A 19,565-nucleotide genomic window follows, 5' to 3' on the forward strand; every position below is an offset into this window, starting at 1 on the left:
GTTCAGGATGCACAGGCTGAACTGTGTCAGGCAAACCCGTGCAAACAGAAGCATCATTCATGCCCTTCTGCTCTCTTTCTGGTCTTCCAGGCTTGGCTTAGAGGTAGGCAAACATATGACCCAGCCTCGCCTTACTGGGTAGATGGTCATGTGAGACAGCTTAGACGCTCACTTAGGCGTGCTAAGCAACATTTAACACGACGGGAAAAGAATGTCATCAAGACAACGTTCATGACGCTGCACAGACAAACGGAGAAGCTGCAGGGTATTCAGGGTGATTTCAGGAATTTAGTGACTGTATTTCTTGTGGGACTGACCACATAAAAGCATATATTGAGTGCTGAGCAGCTAAAATCTGCATTTGTGGAGCTAGCCTGGTGTGTGCGCACTCAAAGTACATTAAACTAGAGGGGCTAAGCACTGACTTTACAAGTAAATAACTAAATGCAAAGGATGGATGCAGTGATGATTGGCTGCCCTCTAGTGCCACATGTCTGAGATTAAACTACAAACCAGAAAGGTTGATTAAACACTGTGCTGACAAGCTAATGCAGAAGCTAACTATGATGTGATATTAGCATAGGACACAGAAAGCCTGGACACCCACATGGCTAAAACTCAACTGACAAATTAAATAGCTCACACTCTGAATATGCAAACTTCAGATGATAGTTTCTCATCCATCCACACATGGGCATAATAAAACACAGAGTATCACTAAGCAAAGCATTTAAACAGAGGGTTTGCAGATATATCCAGACAGCTTTTCACAGCTAAACAGGGTCCATATATTGAAGCCGGTGCTTTAAGAGGAACTTGTTTTAACGGCAAGCTCGTCAGATTATTCATAAATACGCACAGACTGAGGGTGAGGCGAGCAGATCTTGTTCCCAGGTCTTTGTTGCAATGACGAGTAATGTTTTGCAGTTCTGCTCATGCACGATAAGGCGTGCAGCGCTCAGTCCAATCCACCTGCAGGCTGAGATGTGTGTTATCGTTTCCATACGGTGCGTAGATGTATGCTCTTTTTATGCACAGCACGTTTAATGCTTATCATAATGATACTGCATATGAAGTGCAGAAGGGTTGGGCAATTGATTGGTTCAATACGTATCATCAATGTGTGGATTTACAGGAATTTGAAATTGAGAAATTTAAAGAATGAGTTTGTTATAATTTCCTCAAAAAGGTCAGAAGCTCGCTCATTGATAAAACCGCAGTTTACCGTGTTGGTCTGCTCTGCAGCATGTGTTAAACACCTTCATTCTCCAGCACTGAGACACTTTCTTTCTGCTTATTAACACTGAAATACAGAGGCCATTCAGTCTGAAGCCTAAGTGTCAATTCTGCTGCGAGAATCACTACTGTGCAGTGGCGTGCACAGACTTTTTGAAGGGTAGGGGCGAAAAGAAAAAAAAGGGCACTTTAACACGCGTTTTGGCGTCCAAGAGGGCACTTTAGCACGCGTTTTGGCTCCCAGGGGGCACTTTAGCACGCGTTTTGGCTCCCAGGGGGCACTTTAGCACGCGTTTTGGCTCACATGGGGCACTTTAGCACGCGTTTTGGCGTCCAAGAGGGCACTTTAGCACACGTTTTGGCTCCCAGGGGGCACTTTAGCACACGTTTTGGCATCCAAGAGGGCACTTTAGCGTGCGTTTTGGCTCCCAGGGGGCACTTTAGAGCGCGTTTTGGTGTCCAAGAGGGCACTTTAGCACGTGTTTTTCAAAAACTGGGCCACGGTCACGCCCCCTGCCCCCCGCCCCCGTGCACGCCACTGCTACTGTGCACATTTATGCACTGCAGCAATGGCTCGAGCCTCAGTGAACCAGTTAAGGAGTTTTGTACTAAGGCTGACTAACGTTAATTAGTCCTTTCCAAATGCTATTTCTTTGCAAAAGTCTACTCATTGCTGCAAACTGCATAAGAATGTATGAAGACATTAAGTTTTTACCATTGTGCCATGCATGCAGCTATGGCCAGCCTGCCTGCATGGGTATACAAGACACCACAAATCCAAATAAGCCATGTAAGTGCAGTGTACACACTTTCAAACAATTACACGAAAAAAGTCAACTTGAAAAACAAATCTTCGGACCTTCGTTACCTCCACCAAAATTCATAAATCTTGGCAAAAGCCATCCCACCTTCTTATACAGGCCTTTTAAGAGAAAGTTAACGAATTTAAAACATGAAAATCAAACATCTGTACAGCAGAATATTTTGTTGAGCCATTTCTTGGCAGATTGGCCCTCTTATATTATCAGTTTGTACATTAAAAAAAACAAAGATTTCCACTTTCTTCTTCACCCTGCACAACTAAAGACACCTGGTTTCAAGATAAACAAGAGTAAACATGCACATTTGTGTCTAACTTTAACTGTATGCTGTGAATACACATAGAGCAAAACAAAAGTTAAGTTATCAAACACTAAAACATCGAAAACATGAGTGCTATAGCTAGTGAACAGCGCCATGGCTAACAGCTAACCGTCAGTCGCCATCACTACCCAGCTTGTTGATGATGGAGGGTCTTTCTGGCCTCTTTTTAAGTACGCTATGTTGGACATTAGCCGTACAAAGTGCTTCAAAACCGTCTAACTTCACCACGAATTAATAATGTTGGTCGTAGACGGAACACACGCTAAGCTAGCTTACTTTTTGAAGTCAGTGCTGAAGAGTCCAAAGGCAGCTCCGGCGCTGGAGGAGGTCGGGGTGCTCTCCTGACCCGCTTCCACGGCAGCCTCCGCTCCTCCTTGGTCATTGTACAAGGCGCCCGTCGACATGCTTAGCGTTTAAAAAAAGTGCCCGGTAAGTAAACCTATATTCTGCTCCTCTTCCGACTCAGAAACTGATCATGAACGTATTGATATGATCGTGTAAAGTAGCGTTTAAAGTCCCTGCAAAGCCAAACTTCTCCGAGATTTCAACTAACTTTTCACACGCAGTAGCGGAAGTGTGAGCTGGACAAGTTGGTGTCACATGACAGAGCTTCGGCTGCAGACTGCACATAGATCTGCGCTAACTAGAACCCGCTCTATGCTAATTCTGACAGCGCCTGCAACTGTGGCAACTGACGTCTCGTTTGGAATTACAGATCTACGGCCGAGACGCCCCCGAGCCTTTGTGTTGCCAAGGTAACAACGGCAACCAGAGAGGAAGAAAGTGGACAAAAAAATGCGTACTCGTCAAACGTCTTTTACGTAAAAGAACGTTAACCGAAAAGCTGTTTTACCGGTGATTACTTATGCAAATAACGTTGGCTATTTAATCGATTTGCAGTTATTGATAAAAGAAGACAAAACGCCACAACAGCATCGATTACAAAACACTCCAAATGTGTAAAGTGGCAATTATTCAATCATAAAATATGTGCATCTTTTACTTAAGTAATAGTAATACCACAGTGTAGAAATCTTCATTTACAGTACAAAAGTATTTGCTTTCAAATATAAAGTACTCATTATGCACTGTGGCCAACATCAGAATAATATATATATATATATCTAATATCAGTGAATTCTAATTATTACATTGATGTGTTAATGGCTTTAATGTTGCAGCTGGTAAAGATGGAGTTTATATTTAATTACTTTATTTACTTCTTGGTATTTTTTTTCCGTTTGATGCTTTGAAGTGTATATATGACTGAAATAAACTAACTTACTAACTAACTAATTTTATCCTATAATAATATATCTTAATTTATCGTCTGATTTACATTTTGTATTAATAATCTGCTGCATTTTCACATTTAAGAAGCTGGAGTCATCAAATGTTTTTGCATGAAAAATGACTTAATTGATTATCAAAATATTTGCTAATAAATTATCTGTCAATTGATTAAACTACTTATCACATTCACATTCATCTGTACCTGTATATATGGGGGCGTAGTTAAATGTAAAACAATGCATGTTTATCTGTAAGATCTTTACGTTTTATATGCAAAAATCAAAATTTTAAAGCAATCATAATAAAGCAAAAAATACAATATTTCCCGATGAAACTTAGTCGAGTACAAGTGTAAAATGGCATGAAAAGAAAAGAAGTAAAGTAAAAGTACTCATCTTAAAACGCACTTGTACCGCCTGGCGTTTAATGCTTAGTCTCCTTCTGACTGTGTGTTTTTTTTTAATTCTTTTTACTTGTTTTAATTGATTTTACTTATTTGTTGTTTTTATTCTTCTTTGTTAAGCGCCTTGTGCTCATTTTGGATGTTGGAAGGCGCTATAGAAATAAAGTTTGATTGATTGATACCTCTAATTTGTACTGAAGTACAATACTTAGTAAGTGTACTTAGTTGTATTCCTCCACCAGCTGTCGGATGTGACGATTGTTCACTTCCGCCCAGCGTGTCGTTGTCTCTCACTTGTTCCGCTTCTGGTGACCAATCTCCTTCTCGATAGCATCTCTGAACACAGTCAACAGTTGACTTCACCTCCGTGTCATCGCCTGCGTCTACCTCAAACCATCGACTCGTTTCTTCGTAACAGCTAGTTCAAACTTTGCTCTGAATAGTTAGTTTTGAGACACATTCAACGGAAGCCACCCAAATCAGCCTCTCTGGAGAATGTCGGATTTCGACAGCAATCCGTTCGCGGACCCGGAGTTCAGCAACCCCTTTCAGGTAACGTTAGCTAGCAACGTTAGCCACATTAGCATTAGCATCTGCGTTATTTCACATTAATAACTGGTTGACGTTACTCGAGCACTGGTTGTTGGATGTAAAGCAGCGTGATGAAGCTATTTGAGTTTGATAATAGTCACAGCTGCTGGCAATAGACGTTACTTGACTTGTTGGCTTGCTTTAGTTAAAGTCTGCCAGTTAATATTTGAACACTTTGCCGGACTACGTAACGTAAAGGTAGCAGGTATTGCGTTAGCTAGTTTAATGACTCGTGTTAGCCTCCCTTGTGATACAGCAGGTGTTATCTGTCAATCAGACTGCGGCAGGTAAGGTGTGTGTGGTTTTATATAAGCCCTGAGGCTCTTTTCAGTTATATCTTTTTCACCTGTCAGACACCCTAACGAAGGGACCCCCCCACATGTTTGTTTTTCGCTGAGAGGAAATAAAAACGTTCCTGTTTTTCATGCTGATTTCTCTGCCTGACTAAGTGCTGCGATGGGTTGGATATTAAATATATTTTTCAGTGTAAGGCTGGGATTAGAGTCCTGTAATGGACTTTCTGTAACAAGCTGCAGATGATAATAACTCCTCCACCTGAGGTGCAGGATTTTAGGGGATTATTGTTGGATAGATAAATAGGCTATTAAAACAGTCATGTGAGTGACGTGCTCTCAGAAAACATGTTAATAAGAGCAAAGCACACAACCAAACCATGGGCCCTAGGTCAGCAACTAATTAGCATTTTCATTAGAGTTGAAAAGATCAGAAGGTTAACTGATAAGTCAAGCAACTAGTTTGATAAGTGATTGTTTAAATATTGTTTTTTTTTTTCTTGCCACTCAAGTATTTGTGAGTAAGTATTTGCTTTTTTATTATACTCTTCTAATTAAATGAATGTCTTTGACTTGTGGGCTGATGGTCAAACAAAATAATCAACAGATTAGTTAATAATGTAATTAATCTGCAGTTGCTGCCCTACCTTTCATCATGGATTGGCATATTGATTATATTTCAGTTTATACTCAAGGTCTGTAGCATGCCAAAAATAATAGTAGAGCGGCAATGATGAGTCAGTTAATTGATTTGTTGATTGAAATTATTTGGCAACTATTTTGATGGACTGATCATTTAAGTCATGAGTAAAACCGCCAGATATTTGATCATTCTGGGATCTTAAATGTATGAATGTGCTCGTGTTTGGGGGGTTTAAGACAGTCAGACAAAAACGACATAGAATCAGGGCTGTCAACAGACTTGCTGGGGCCCGGGGACAAAAGACCATCATAGGGCCCCCCCAGCATGTTTAGAGTTTATAACAATGACAGATTTACGTAAATTTCCCGCTTCAGGGCGCGTATGTAGCGTAGCCTTAAGTGCGCCAGAGCGGGGTCAAACCATTCTCTGCTAAGACGGGGGGTAGGGGTGTATATATATATATATATATATATATATATATATATATATATTTGAAATATTTAATATGTTTAAGTTTTTAGGTATATGTTGAGTAGAAAATAATATTTAATTCTTCAGGCAATGATTTAATTAAAAAGAAATATGTGAATGTAAAGTAAAATAAATTAACGGTCATTCAGAGGCCCGGGGCAACGTACCCGGTTGCACCCCCCCCCCCCCCCCCCCCCCCCTCGACAGGCTTTCATAGAATGATCATTTTTTTCTGATTTTTAATAAGTTAATTGAGACTCAGCAGATCAATGTATTGTTTTAGATTTACAGCAAAAAAGCGGTTGCCAGAACTCATTTTATAAAGACAGATATGTGCACAGACTTTTTGAAGGGCAGGGGCGGAAAAAAGGAAAAGAAGGGCACATATAGCGTGTCCGCGCCACTGAAGAGGCCACTTTAGTACGGGTTTTGGCTCCCAGGGGGCACTTTAGCACGTGTTTTGGCTCCCAGGGGGCACTTTAGCGCGTGTTTTGGCTCCCAGGGGGCACTTTAGCGCGTGTTTTGGCTCCCAAGAGGGCACTTTAGCACCGGTTTTTGAGTCCAAGGGGGCACTTTAACACGCATTTTGGCTCTCAGGGGGCACTTAAGAGCGTGTTTTGGCTCCCAAGAGGGCACTTTAACGTGCGTTTTGGCTCCCAGGGGGCACTTTAGCGCGTGTTTTGGCTCCCAAGAGGGCACTTTAGCGCGTGTTTTGGAGTCCAAGAGGGCACTTTAAAGCGTGTTTTGGCTCGCAAGAGGGCACTTTAGCGCGTGTTTTGGCGCCCAAGAGGGCACTTTAGCACGCGTTTTGGAGTCCAAGAGGGCACTTTAGCGCGAAAAACTGCCCCCCGTGCACGCCACTGAATACGTGGCTACGTTAACTGATTTCTCCCATTTTCGAGGCCGTAATGTGTCGCTGAAAGTCAAAAAGTCATTCTGCCATCCCCCCGCTCAGCGTGAGGCGGCGAAAGACATGAAAAGTGAATTATTCATGGGGCCGCATTAACATACTGACGTGACAAGCGAACCCCTGCTGTCCTGCCATTTTTCTGCCGTTTGTTGGCTCGCAGTTGTCGGCCTGAGGAGAAACAGAGCTTTGTTCCCTTCTCTGAGCTATCTTCAATAGTTCATGAAATCATATGGCGCTGTCATGGCGACATGTGGTCATCAGGTCCCTTGTGGTGCCTTTCCTGCTAAATTTCATCTCCCAGTCATGCATCAGATCGTTCCTTCTGCTCTGACCTATTTCTCCGACGTGGGCTTATTACAGGGATTAGTCTCCCGTGTCCGTTATTTAAAAAAAGTACAGATATCACATTGTGTTTCCTTCGTAGCTTAATCAAATGTGAAAGTTACGTGCAGAGTGTGCTGACCCACCACTGCGTTACGTATTGCAGCTTCACCTTTAAGCACAGCGCAGCGTGCAGAGTGTTGAAGTCTTGGATAAAGTGTCATCAGCTACTGAGACTTATGCACCAGCTCATGCAGCACAGTGACAGGGTGCAGGTTCCCGAGCTCGTGCCTTGTTCAGCGACAGCAAATCCATAACTATGTGATTAGTTTTCACACATGCAATAGGCGGAGCGTGCACGGCGATCATTCCATCTTTACTCCTGCGAGTATAGATTTCAGGACGAAGACTCGACGCTCGGTGAATACGCGTGTTCCTGTTTGGCCGTGCAATAAGGCGACATTAAACTTTAAACGCAACACGCCCTGAAATATTTATGACGCCGGTCTGGTGACGAGTTTCAGCCCGTGTGTGCGCGGCGGCAGAAGAGATGCTCGCAGAAACTTAAGAGCCAGAGAGACAGCGAGAGGACGCCGCTGAGCCCGGATCAGACTGCAGGAACGTGCAGGCTGGATGTTAATCCGAGCGATTTGAATGAAAGTAGTGCGCGACTGATGACGCAGCTGATGGTAAGCTTGTCTTAAAACTAAAGGTGTGTTAATGTCGCTGAACTGATGCCTGCAGGAAGATATTAAACTGTGTACTTTTAAAGTTAGCTGTAGCTGAACGTGCACTTAAAGCAAACGTCAAGCACAGAGAGGCCGAACAGCGCCGGGCTTTTTCTGACTATTTATAGACGTGTTCCCGTGAAAATGATTGGAATCATCCCATCTTTGCCAGTGTTCAATTATAGGCCTGTGGCATTTAGAATAAAGAGGGCTGTTTGGCCTCGATGTGGCAGAATAATGGAGGGCTTTCACGCTCACATGTGTGCACAGATTCGTCCTCGGCTCCACGAGGACGGAGACCAAAACTATTCACTTCACGCTTTATGAAGCCTTTCATCACATCTCCTGTTTGTCTCATTCAACCTGTTCTCATCTGTTTTCTCAGGATCCGTCGGTGACACAGGTCAGACAGGCTGCTCCTCCGGGGCTGGAGGAGTACAATCCCTTCACAGACGGCAAACCAGTGAGTACTTGTACACTTCAACCCGTGGCAGTGAGCTCACATGATGCGATAATCCTGTTAAATCTTCACCTTATAATTCAAACTGCCTATCCTGCTTCTTTATTTAGCTCTCGTTCTTACTAATTATAATCTCATATTGTTAGAATATCCAATAAATATTTGACCTCTGGAAGGGGTCACAAGATGAATCTGTGGGGGGTCCACTTTTAGAGCTTTCAGCGAGTGAGTCATTTGCTGGAAGGTGCTCTCATATTTGGACTTTAAAAATATATAAAATCCTCAACTAACCTGAGCTGTTTGATTAATGTAAGAAGAAGAAGAAGTCACGTCTCATATTATATATGCTCACACTGTTGCTGTTACATCTGTCTGTTTTTATAGTTACTCTGTTTAACAAGAGTCGCACGTCATTTTGAGTAAAGTCACTTCCTCGTTTTGTAGAATTTCTGACATTATGTCTATGACAGTGGCGTGCACAGACTTTTGAAGGGCAGGGGGGGAAAGGACGTCACTTTAACACGCGTTTTGGCGTCCAAGAGGGCACTTTAATGCGCGTTTTGGCTCCCAGGTGGCACTTTAGCACGCATTTTGGAATCCAAGAGGGCACTTTAGCGCGCGTTTTGGCTCCCAAGAGGGCATTTTATTGCGCGTTTTGGCTCCCAAGAGGGCATTTTAATGCGCGTTTTGGCTCCCAGGTGGCACTTTAGCACGCATTTTGGCATCCAAGAGGGCACTTTAGCGCGCGTTTTGGCTCCCAAGAGGGCACTTTAATGCGCGTTTTGGCTCCCAGGTGGCACTTTAGCGTGCGTTTTGGCTCCCAAGAGGGCACTTTAATGCGCATTTTGGCTCCCAGGTGGCACTTTAGCACGCATTTTGGCTCCCAAGAGGGCATTTTAATGCGCGTTTTGGCTCCAAAGAGGGCATTTTAATGCACGTTTTGGCTCCCAGGTGGCACTTTAGCATGCGTTTTGGCTCCCAGGTGGCACTTTAGCGTGCGTTTTGGCTCCCAGGTGGCACTTTAGCACGCGTTTTTCAACAATTGGGCCACAAGGGGGGCCACCGCCCCCCCCCCCCCCCCCCCCCCCTGTGCACGCCACTGGTCTGTGAGCTGTCATGATAACCTGCTATAAATGCATACATGTTTCCTCCACAGACGCCTGCGGCCATGGCGCCCAAGACTGCAGGACCCACCATCAACACACAGCCCGCCATCATGAAACCCACAGAGGAGCCGCCGGCCTACTCGCAGCCTCAAGCACAGGTACCGCCGTGTGTCTCATTTTCTGTACCTTTACGCTCTCTGGTCCACTGAGACACATCGCCCCCCACGCTGATGATATTGCGTGTTGGTCCGTAGAAGCCAGCAGGCTGTGACATGTTCGATGGCAGAGATTCTGGGAGTCTACTGAAGGCAGGAAATCTGTTAACGTGCTGAGTTTGTGGACAGAAGCGTCGCTCTGCAGGAGGCAGACCAACAGAAATCCAGGCAGCCAGAGGAAATAACTTGTGACGGTGCATCTCGTTTGAAGTCGCTGTCTCTCCTCCTGCTGGTGCTGCCCCCGTAGAGACTTTGATTCTTTCTGAAAGTAGAAACTGACCAAACAGCCCGACGCACACTCCTGCGCTCTCACCAGACCGCTGACGTCCGTGTTATATGTGTGTGTGTGTGCAGGAGCAGTCGCGAGGGGCCGCCGAGCTGCTGAGGAGGCAGGAGGAGCTGGAGAGGAAGGCTGCAGAGCTGGACCGCCGGGAGCGAGAAATGCAGTCGCTCAGCGCTTCAGGAGGTCAGCGTCAGACACCGACATACAGCGTCACATCGCCACCGTCACGACTGAAAACAGATCAATGCCACTCTCATGTCTGCACACTAAATATGAAGGTGCAAATAGCTTAGCTTAGCATACAGACTGGAAGCAGGGGGAACCAGCTAGCCTGGCCCTGTACCAGCACCTCTAAATGTGCCTCATTAACAAATGTTTTGTCTGTTTAATCTGTACAAAATCAGAAAAGTACAAATGATAAGCAGTGGTTTTACAGGAAGTTACCTACTTTAACTTTAACTTTTAACTCTTCGCCGGGTGTTTTCAGGTAGCCAACCAGCTGACGTGTCATGAGGTCACTGCGCCCGGCAAACAAACGCCATTGATAGCGATAGCGACGTGTTAATTGTTCAAATTTAGACGACCGGCCTAGCTGATCTCGCTTCCCAGTAACTCACGAGCTCATCTCGTCTCATGTTCCAGGCAGGAAGAACAACTGGCCCCCCCTCCCGGAGATGCTCCCCGTGGGTCCCTGCTTCTACCACGACATCACGGTGGACATCCCTGTAGAGTTTCAGAAGACAGTCAAGATCATGTATTACCTGTGGATGTGTGAGTAGCCGCCTTCATTTCCAATACTGTGTGTGCCGCGTCGTGAAGAGGCGTCGGGGGTCGTCGGAGCAAACGGGCAGGCTGTCGTCATGGTAACAACAAATACGTTGGCTCAGCGTAGCATTTCTCCGTCTTGTGATGTCCATGTGATGTCTTTACCAATCGACCCCCTGAATAAGAGCACCTGATTTCCTCTCTCTCAGTCCTGATGGGGGTAGAACAGCGACAGTTTCCTGCTGTGATGCTCAGCGGCCACGTGACGGGGGCGCGCGGTGCAGTCATGTGGCCCAGATGAAGCGACTCGGTCACGTGATTGCTTAAAGTTTGGCTCGGATGCATTCAGATATGCCCCTCGCTCCTCCTGTTTTTTCACAGATTGTTGTCTGATAAAAGTAGAATTTCATAGTTTTTCACATCAGCAGCAGCCCCCACCCGGCAGGCTGGTGTCATATTTCACGCCAGACTGTCACTGCACAGCGCCTTTAAGCTGCATGCATGATGAAGTGTTAACCCCGAGCGTGCACCAGTGTCAGGACCAAGCCCGTCGACGGGGGGGGGCAACCGGGTATGTTGTCCCGGGCCTCAGGACCATAGGGGCCCCTGAATGACCCTTAATTTATTTTACTTTATTTCTTTTTAATTAAATCATTGCCTGAAGAATTAAATATTATTTTCTACTCAACATATACTGAAAAACTTTAACATATTAAATATTTCAAATATATATATATATATATGTATATATATATATATACACATCCCTACCCCCCGTCTTAGCAGAGAATGGTTTGACCCCACTCTGGCGCACTTAAGGCTACGCTACATACGAGCCCTGAAGCGGGAAATTTACGTAAATCTGTCATTGTTATAAACTCTAAACATGCTGGGGGGGCCCTATGATGGTCTCTTGTCCCCGGGCCCCAGCAAGTCTGTTGACAGCCCTGGTCAGGACACCGGCCTCCACCCTGTCCCGCCTTCACTGACAGCTCCGCCCCGACCCTTTCTGCTCGTGCTTCAGTTCACGCAGGGACGCTGCTCGCTAACCTGGTGGGCTGCTTGGCCTGGTTCAGCGTGGACACGTCGCGCGGGGTGGACTTCGGCCTGTCCATCCTCTGGTTCATGCTCTTCACGCCGTGCTCATTCGTCTGCTGGTACAGGCCGCTTTACGGAGCGTTCAGGTGAACCACGCAAACCTCGGACGTGCAAGTGAAAAAGCTCCGTTCCGTCGTGTGCGCGCTGTTGTCACCCTGTTTGTTTCTCTTTCCGCAGGAGCGACAGCTCATTCAGGTTCTTCGTCTTCTTCTTCGTGTACATCTGTCAGTTCGGCGTCTACGTCCTGCAGTGCATCGGCATCACTGGTTGGGGCGCCAGGTGAGAAAACAGGACAAGGAAAGAAATCCAGGATTATTGCATGATATTTAACATCAGTCAGTTTATTGTTCAGTTCAGTGGTTCTCAAACTGGGAAGGGGGGGGGGCATAGAGCCACTGCAAGGAGGTGTGGAAAACAGGTCACATGCATGTGCTTTTATTTTTTTAAAAGTCTCATTAATTCCTAATCAGCTGGGCTCTGTAGTTTTTAGCAGACAAGAGGAGATGGGGCCTTTGTTGAGGACTATTTTCAGATGCGGATTAATACGTTTATGAAGACGGTGTGTTTGGGGTCGTTAACGACTTTGTCTGCCTTAGCGGGTGGATCTCGGCTCTGACCGGCCTGAACCGGAGCATCCCAGTGGGCATTATAATGATCCTCGTCGCCGCTCTCTTCACCTCGCTGGCCGTCATGTCCCTCATCATGTTCAAAAAGGTAGACGCAAAACAGACACACAGGAAGATTAAAGAACCTCCCTTCAGATGTAATTCATCTCCTTTCCCCCCCTCCTCATCCTCATCAGGTCCATGCGATGTACCGAACCACCGACGCCAGCTTCGAGAGGGCCCAGCAGGAGTTCGCCACGGGCGTCATGTCCAACAAGACCGTCCAGGCCGCCGCTGCTAACGCCGCCTCCAGGGCTGCACAGGGAACCTTCAAGGAGCAGATCTGATTGGCCCACGCAGCTCTCCGTCCCCCCCATCTCTGCTCATCCAGCTTCCGCTGCCCCTCAGCCTTCTGACGGTGTCGAGGTGGTTTCTGTGAGGGGGGGGGGCTGTCCACTCGCCCACCATCTGGGATTCAAAGTGTGAATGAAACAGGGACCCGGCTCGTTTCCGTCCTCTCCTACCTGAAACATTGTGCACTCCCATCACAGACTCTGAGACCCCTCGCTGCACCCCCCACCACCGCTCAACCAGCGGGCCCAACCTTATTTTCTGTGTGTGTGTGTGTGTGTGTGTGTGTGTGGCCAACTAAATGAATGTTTGTCCTCTTTAAAAGGTCTAATGTAGCTGAACTCTAACTTCTAAACGTACCTGGGCATTTCCCACCAATCGACCACCTCCGAGGTTCTGTCACCACTGGCTTCCTGTGTTTCTGAGCCGTTCCTTAATTTATCCACCTCATCGCCACCTCCCATTTTTAAATTAATTTATTATCGATGAAGTGGAGGTCATCTAGCTCTCAGTAGTCATCGGTTAACGCAGCGTTCACTGACCCGTTTCGCTGTTTTCTGTGAGTGCGTAACTCAACGCTGCTGCCCCCTGGTGGAGTGACTGTGTATTGAAGATGAATGCCGTGCATTCCGGTTCACTGCTTTGCCTTCGACTCTCCACTTTCCTCTGAATTCGGTTGTGGGAAGTGCGTAGTTTTACTTCCTTAAAGTGACGTGCCACCCAAAATCTTATTTGTTGCGTATCAAACACTCACCTGTGCAGACTGAAGGGCTGATGATGATGAGTTTTATAGGATGTGTTTATTCACATCAGTTGGGGAAAAAGCCACTGGGACAGCTGGGTCAGTCAGCCGGTCCCACTGGTGAGCCTCTGATTTTCCCTCTAGCGCCACCATGAGGTTAACGTTTGTGATTTCAGCTAAATATCTCCTGTGACGTTCACACATTCACGTTAGTTTGATCCCTTAAATTCATATCCAGCGCCATCATCAGCTCGAAAATTGAAATTTGGTGATATAATAACATTCCAACTAAACTAACATTGCGGTTGAGACTCGTCACTTGTCGACTAATTGACTAATCAATAGATCGACGGGTTGTTTCCGCTCTGGAGCTGCAGACTCGTCTTGTTTTGGTCGTATTTTGGCAACATGCAGACGACACAGACGGAGACGTGGAGCAGCTGAAAAGTGGTTTCAGCTCTTTCTTTTGATCCTTTTTTTTTCCCCGTCTGAATCTATCGACCAGCCGGACTCGCGCCGATCAGAACCATTCCTCTCTGTGAACTACGGAGCTCAAACAGCCTCCTCTCCCACCGACAAGCAGCGTTTGATGCCGGAGAAAACTGGATCTTTTGATTTTGGGTGATCTGTCGATTTCAGGTATTTATTGCGTGGAGTTTTTTTTGCCTGTTTGACGTACTGTTGCTCAACTTTGGCTGTGGCTTTAAGCTTTGTGGTAAAAAAAAAATCACTGAGAATGAAATTAAGGTTTTAAAAGCATCTCTAACAACAATATTTTAATGAAATGACTGAAGAAGAGAAGGAAGGACTGTTTGTATATTTTGTACGATTTACAGATGTCGGCTATTTGCTCTCTGGTTTCACCTTCAGTCACATGTTGAGTAGTTTCAGTTTTGTATATTTATTGTATTAACACTGAATAAAATTCTTCTTATTTACCTGTTTCACGTTTTTTTATTGTGTAAAGTTATGCCGATATTTGTGTCGTACAGCAGGCATCTCTTAGGTTTAGGCTGCAGGTTTAGCTCACCAGGCAGGAATCAATTAATCAGCTGATCTCAGTCTTCAGCTGATAACTAATGATCCCTTGATGTTGATTGGTTGGCCCGGTCTGTGGTGTATTTATGTACACAAGCCAAATCACCATATGTAAGAGCTGCAGACAACATGCTGGAGGGTTGGGCTCAGGATCCGGATCTGGAGGTTTGGCCTGAAGCCGAAAAGTGCTGAAAGGATCAGTCTGATGATACTCTGTATTTCTATCACTGCCGGCAAATCTCATGTTCAGACTCACACCAGCAGTGAATGCTAACTGCTAACAGTTACACTCACCCCAGCACCAAGTGTGGATTCATCCGCCAATGAAAATAGTCCCCAACAAATGCTCTAATTCCTCCTGTTTGTTTGACAAAAAACCACAGTGAGCAGCTGTTTGAGGAAACCTTTTAAACATCAATCTAAATATTTGTGAGGTTTTTCTACAGTCTGACTTCTTCTCAAGCCTGATGGGATGAAGCGCTCGCTCTCAAATCTGCAAGGCAGCCGCTCGGCGACACCGAGAAACACCGCCCTCTGCTGGGCCATCAAGGTACAACATCCAAATGTCAGATATAACAATATGGAATAAAATATAGTAAGATTGTAGCATAATAAATAAAACATTTAGTAAAATATAATGAATCTAAAAAAGCAAACAGGAGGCAGTTTGGAGACAAACATTTATTAAAGACAGTAAATTTAACCTGGACGCAGCAGAACAGACGGTTCAGGTGTAGCACCTCAGTGATTTCACATTTCACACCAGTTTACAGGTAACGTGTCGACGCAGGTGTCGCAGAGATAACACACATTCATACACCGTCACTCAGCAGGATGTGACAGTTATCAAAATATACAGAAAAGACGGTTTTTATACATCAGCAGTTTAAACGAGCAGAACTGAAACCATTAAGAGCAGAAACAGAAGAGATTTCTAAAACAGACCTGACTTTTTATTCTAACTTTTCTTATATACTGCAGATAAAAATGTGCACAATCTGTTTTCAATGGGCGCTGTTGAGAAACATCATTTAACAACACTTATCTTTATTTGGAATTCATGCAAGCCGTGAAAAAAGAAACTCTGCTTCCTTTACAACCAAACCTCATCAGAATTTCTACACATTTAAACTTCAGCGACTGAATATTTTAGCTTAAAGCTGAAGAAACGTTCAGGGTTGCGGACGTTGGATCAAGAAGAGCTCGACCACAGAACAGTCGGCGTCACGTCTGAATTAAATGTTTTAAAATTAAATGTTCAAACGACGTTTCGAAGGCTGGTGAACTCACGCTAAAGGCAGATTATTTCATAAACTACATTCAAAAGCCCGACGACAACTTCCTGGTAAACCTACACAAACATTTCTGTTCATTTCTTAAAGAAACACACACGTTAAAATAAGCCGTTAAATAAACGTCGACGCTTGTCGGTGTTTGGTTCAGAGCGAAAGACAAAGTCTGGCATTCATTGGTCGTGGTCGGAAGGAGGCGTGTGCGGCGGCACGCGTGTGCTTCACGAACAGAAACGAGGTTTAGAGATGTGTGCGAGGAAATTTACGATGCTCACAAACGCACCTTCTGTTCCGAACGAATACACCTTGATAAAAGTCTCGAACTCATCGAATAACATCTGACGAACACGAACGCGTTCGGAGGAGTTTGTTGTATTTAAAGCCACAGTTGCTGATTCAGGGACAGGAAGTTGGAAATACATCTGCAGAAATACGTAGATTTCCGTACGTTCCTCTCCGCCGGAGTGTGTGTTGTGGTTTAAAGCACCATAAATCATACATGTGTGTTTGTTACCGCACACTCTGAGACATGTGCAGCGGAGTCAGCATCTCCTCAAAGATGGCTCCCTTCACATTGGAGCCTCTCAGGTTCGCCTCCTGAAGGTCGCATCCTGATAGGTCACAGTTCTGGGAAAAACATGCGACACCTGAATGCATCACTGATTCAACGGTGCAGATTTAGGTGGATCGTGGATGTACAGTGTGTGTGTGTGTGTGTGTGTGTGCACGTGCATGTGTGTGTGTGTGTGCACGTGCATGTGTGTGTTCTCACCTCCAGGTCGGTCCCGGCCAGCGTGGCCCCTCTCAGGTTGCAGTTCTTCAGTTTGGCGTTCTTCAGCGTGGCGACTCTCAGGTTGATCCCCGTCATCTGACTTCCCTCCATGTCCACACCCTTCAGGTTAGCTCCTGCAGACACACACACACACACATGCGCATTCATACACGAGCTCAACGCGGGCATCGCCTGCTCAGGTCTGTCTGAGGAACGTGCGTGATTGGCCGCTTCACCTTCCAGATTAGCTTTGATCCCAGCGGGATCTTCAAAATTACAGCTTCTCAGTGAAGCTCCTTCAGCGTTGGTGCACAGCATCTTCACACCCTGCAGGTTGGCTGCCTGGGATGGACACACACACACACACACACACACACACACACACACACACACACACACACACACACACACACAGAGCATGAACACTGCACGTTCGCCGTCTGTGGTCAGACGCGTCACGCGGAGGCGGCGCTCACATCGAGGCAGGCCATGGACAGGTCCGCCCTCTCCAGGTTGGCCCCGCTCAGGTTAGCGTGGGTCAGGTTGGCTCCTCTCAGGTTGGCCATCTTGAAGTTGATGTAGCGCAGATCCAGACGAGACAGATCCGCCCCGGTGAAGTTCAGACCCTGACACCGCAGCTCTGACTTGGTGGTGGTGGCCAACAGGAACCTGATGAACTCCTTGCGTGTCAGAGGTGAGTGGTCGTCAGGGGGCTGAGAGGACTGAAGCAGACAAACACGTGTGGAGGTCAAACCTGTGGCACTGAAAACACGCTTCAATCTACACTCACTCACCTTTATGAGCGTCTCCAACTGTTCGGCGAGCTGTTCAATGCCGAAGAAGCGAGCCTCTTCCAGCACACCTGCAGAGGAAGAACTGAGGGTCAGAAACACGGTAATCCACGACTTCCTGTACGCAGGTTTGAAAGTGTGTCTGCGTACCCAGAGGGTTGATGCCTTCGTTGATGATGAGCTGTCCGTGTCTCAGATAATTCAGGATGGGTTCAAAGTAGTCTGGACTGCGATCTATCAGGTACGCCCCCTGAGAGTCCTGCTTGTTCCCCCACACATCTGAATTCAAGAAGAACCGGCGGAAATGATGCACACGCGACAAAACGAGGTCAAACTGAGAGATCGTGTTTGAGGAGCGACCTCACCTTTCTCTCTGAACATGTGGGCCAGCATGCTCTCGGGCTCTTTACTGACCAGAGTGCTCCTGAAACACACACACACACACACACACACACACAGTCAATCCTTCATGCAGGAACACAACGACCTGCAGACGGCTCAACGCTGCCGTCCAGGATGCTGCAAGCTGGAATGGACGAATGCACGACGGTCGCATTCACCTGGTGGTGGTGAAGCAGCGTCCGCCGACGTTCAGCGTCAGCCAATCAGTGTGAGTCTGACCTCTTTCAGGACCAATGAGGTCTTCCTGAGGGTCTGCACACACGCCAAGCTACTGTTAGCAGACACAAATCATGAACACATCTTCACCTTCAGGCCGGGTTGTTGAGCTTCTTACCTTCAGATGAATCTTCCTCCGATATGAAGAGCACATCATCATCCCTGCAGGCGCAGATAACCACACTGTTTACAACCGCATCACATACATGACGCCGACATGACGCTGCAGGTGAACTGCTCTGGGACTCACCTGATCAGCGTTATGTCATCGATGAGGCCGCCGTTCCCATTATAAACACTAGAGGCCCTTATTCCCAGTTTGGAACTGGCCACAGACAGTAAATCCTCCAGAGAGCCGTACACGGCCACCACCTGTGTGACAGCACCGGGAACACACCTCAGCTCACTCACAGGCCCGCACGTTAAGGACAATGCCTCACATTAGCTTGTAGCACCAGCTAACGTGACGGAAGCTAAACTAGCCATGTTTGTTTAGCACGAATGTACGCTAACCAACACATCTGACGTTATTTCCCTTTAATCTCCCGCGGCTTACCTTTCCATTCGTGGAGGTTCCGTTGACGAACAGTGTGACTCTTCTCATGGCAAAATAAGATCAACCAAACCGTCGCCGGCTCAGACTTTTAGCCTTTAAAATTCATTCTTTAGCAACAATCTGTTTCCTCACTTTTCTTCCGACTCCGCTCAAACGCACAGGGAAGCGGAAAGAGCCAATCAGCTATTCAGAGCGAAGCGTGACAGCCAATCAGTAAAGCGAGTGGGCGGGACCTCCACATCTCAGCGAATCATCACAGTTCACACAAGACTTTACAGTAACTACAACTGTAACCTGCAGCAGAGCAATACACTGCAGTACATGTACTCAAGTCCTGAATTTTGAGGTATTTGTACTTTAAATGAGTACTTCCGTTTTCTTCTACTTTATACTTAAACCTCACCGCATTTCAGAGGGAAATATTGTATTTACATTACATCTGTTTGAAACTTTAGTTTCTTTGTAGATGAAGAAGATAATCAACAAATACATCATGATATATAACTCAGGTTGAGATCAAACTGTATTTATCCTCCACATACATCCAGCAGTATATAAAAGTATAGTATAAAAGTTTAGCAGCCGCAACATTAAAGTGATGACCACATTAATGCATTAAGTAAAAATACAAGTGTTTACGTATATTTTGATGTTAATATTTGTGTATTTTAACCATTAAAATTCAATGCAATACTTATATCATCACAACTGTATATATATACAATTAACATATGAAACATTCATAAATGTTGCAGCATCTAGTGACTGAATATCTCATATATAGAAACTTAATTATCTGATTGCAGTGACGAAATCTTAACTCCACGTTCTTCATCCAGGA

The 19,565-nt window shown here is 45.8% G+C and overlaps 3 protein-coding genes across 3 annotated transcripts in view; 1 reads left to right on the forward strand and 2 right to left on the reverse strand.

Annotated features, from left to right (window-relative positions):
• The window catches only part of ap3b1a (adaptor related protein complex 3 subunit beta 1a), a 59,891-nt gene extending 56,939 nt beyond the window's left edge, over positions 1–2,952 (reverse strand). The window contains exon 1 of the mRNA XM_041959884.1: positions 2,656–2,952. Coding sequence (XP_041815818.1) covers positions 2,656–2,783 — 128 coding nt within the window. The 5' untranslated portion in view covers positions 2,784–2,952. The remainder of the gene's footprint in view (positions 1–2,655) is intronic.
• A 1,464-nt stretch (positions 2,953–4,416) lies between these two features.
• On the forward strand, positions 4,417–14,595 carry LOC121622843 (secretory carrier-associated membrane protein 1-like). The gene is made up of 9 exons (XM_041959858.1): positions 4,417–4,627; positions 8,418–8,495; positions 9,649–9,756; positions 10,168–10,279; positions 10,739–10,867; positions 11,886–12,045; positions 12,137–12,238; positions 12,556–12,673; positions 12,762–14,595. Exons 1-9 carry the CDS (start codon positions 4,571–4,573, stop codon positions 12,909–12,911), a joined length of 1,014 nt encoding a protein of 337 aa, XP_041815792.1. The 5' UTR covers positions 4,417–4,570; the 3' UTR covers positions 12,912–14,595.
• Positions 14,596–15,361: 766 nt separating this feature from the next.
• Positions 15,362–18,879, reverse strand: LOC121623025 (BTB/POZ domain-containing protein KCTD9-like). The gene is made up of 11 exons (XM_041960140.1): positions 18,725–18,879; positions 18,419–18,540; positions 18,287–18,330; positions 18,111–18,204; positions 17,916–17,974; positions 17,701–17,829; positions 17,554–17,621; positions 17,236–17,481; positions 16,996–17,101; positions 16,760–16,893; positions 15,362–16,614 (listed from the first exon to the last, which is right to left on the reverse strand). The coding sequence occupies exons 1-11, from the start codon at positions 18,770–18,772 to the stop codon at positions 16,498–16,500; spliced, it is 1,167 nt and encodes a 388-aa protein (XP_041816074.1). The 5' UTR covers positions 18,773–18,879; the 3' UTR covers positions 15,362–16,497.
• Positions 18,880–19,565: the final 686 nt, after the last annotated feature.

Source organism: Chelmon rostratus, chromosome 19 (genome assembly GCF_017976325.1).
Source record: "Chelmon rostratus isolate fCheRos1 chromosome 19, fCheRos1.pri, whole genome shotgun sequence".
In the NCBI taxonomy this organism is placed as follows: domain Eukaryota; kingdom Metazoa; phylum Chordata; class Actinopteri; order Chaetodontiformes; family Chaetodontidae; genus Chelmon; species Chelmon rostratus.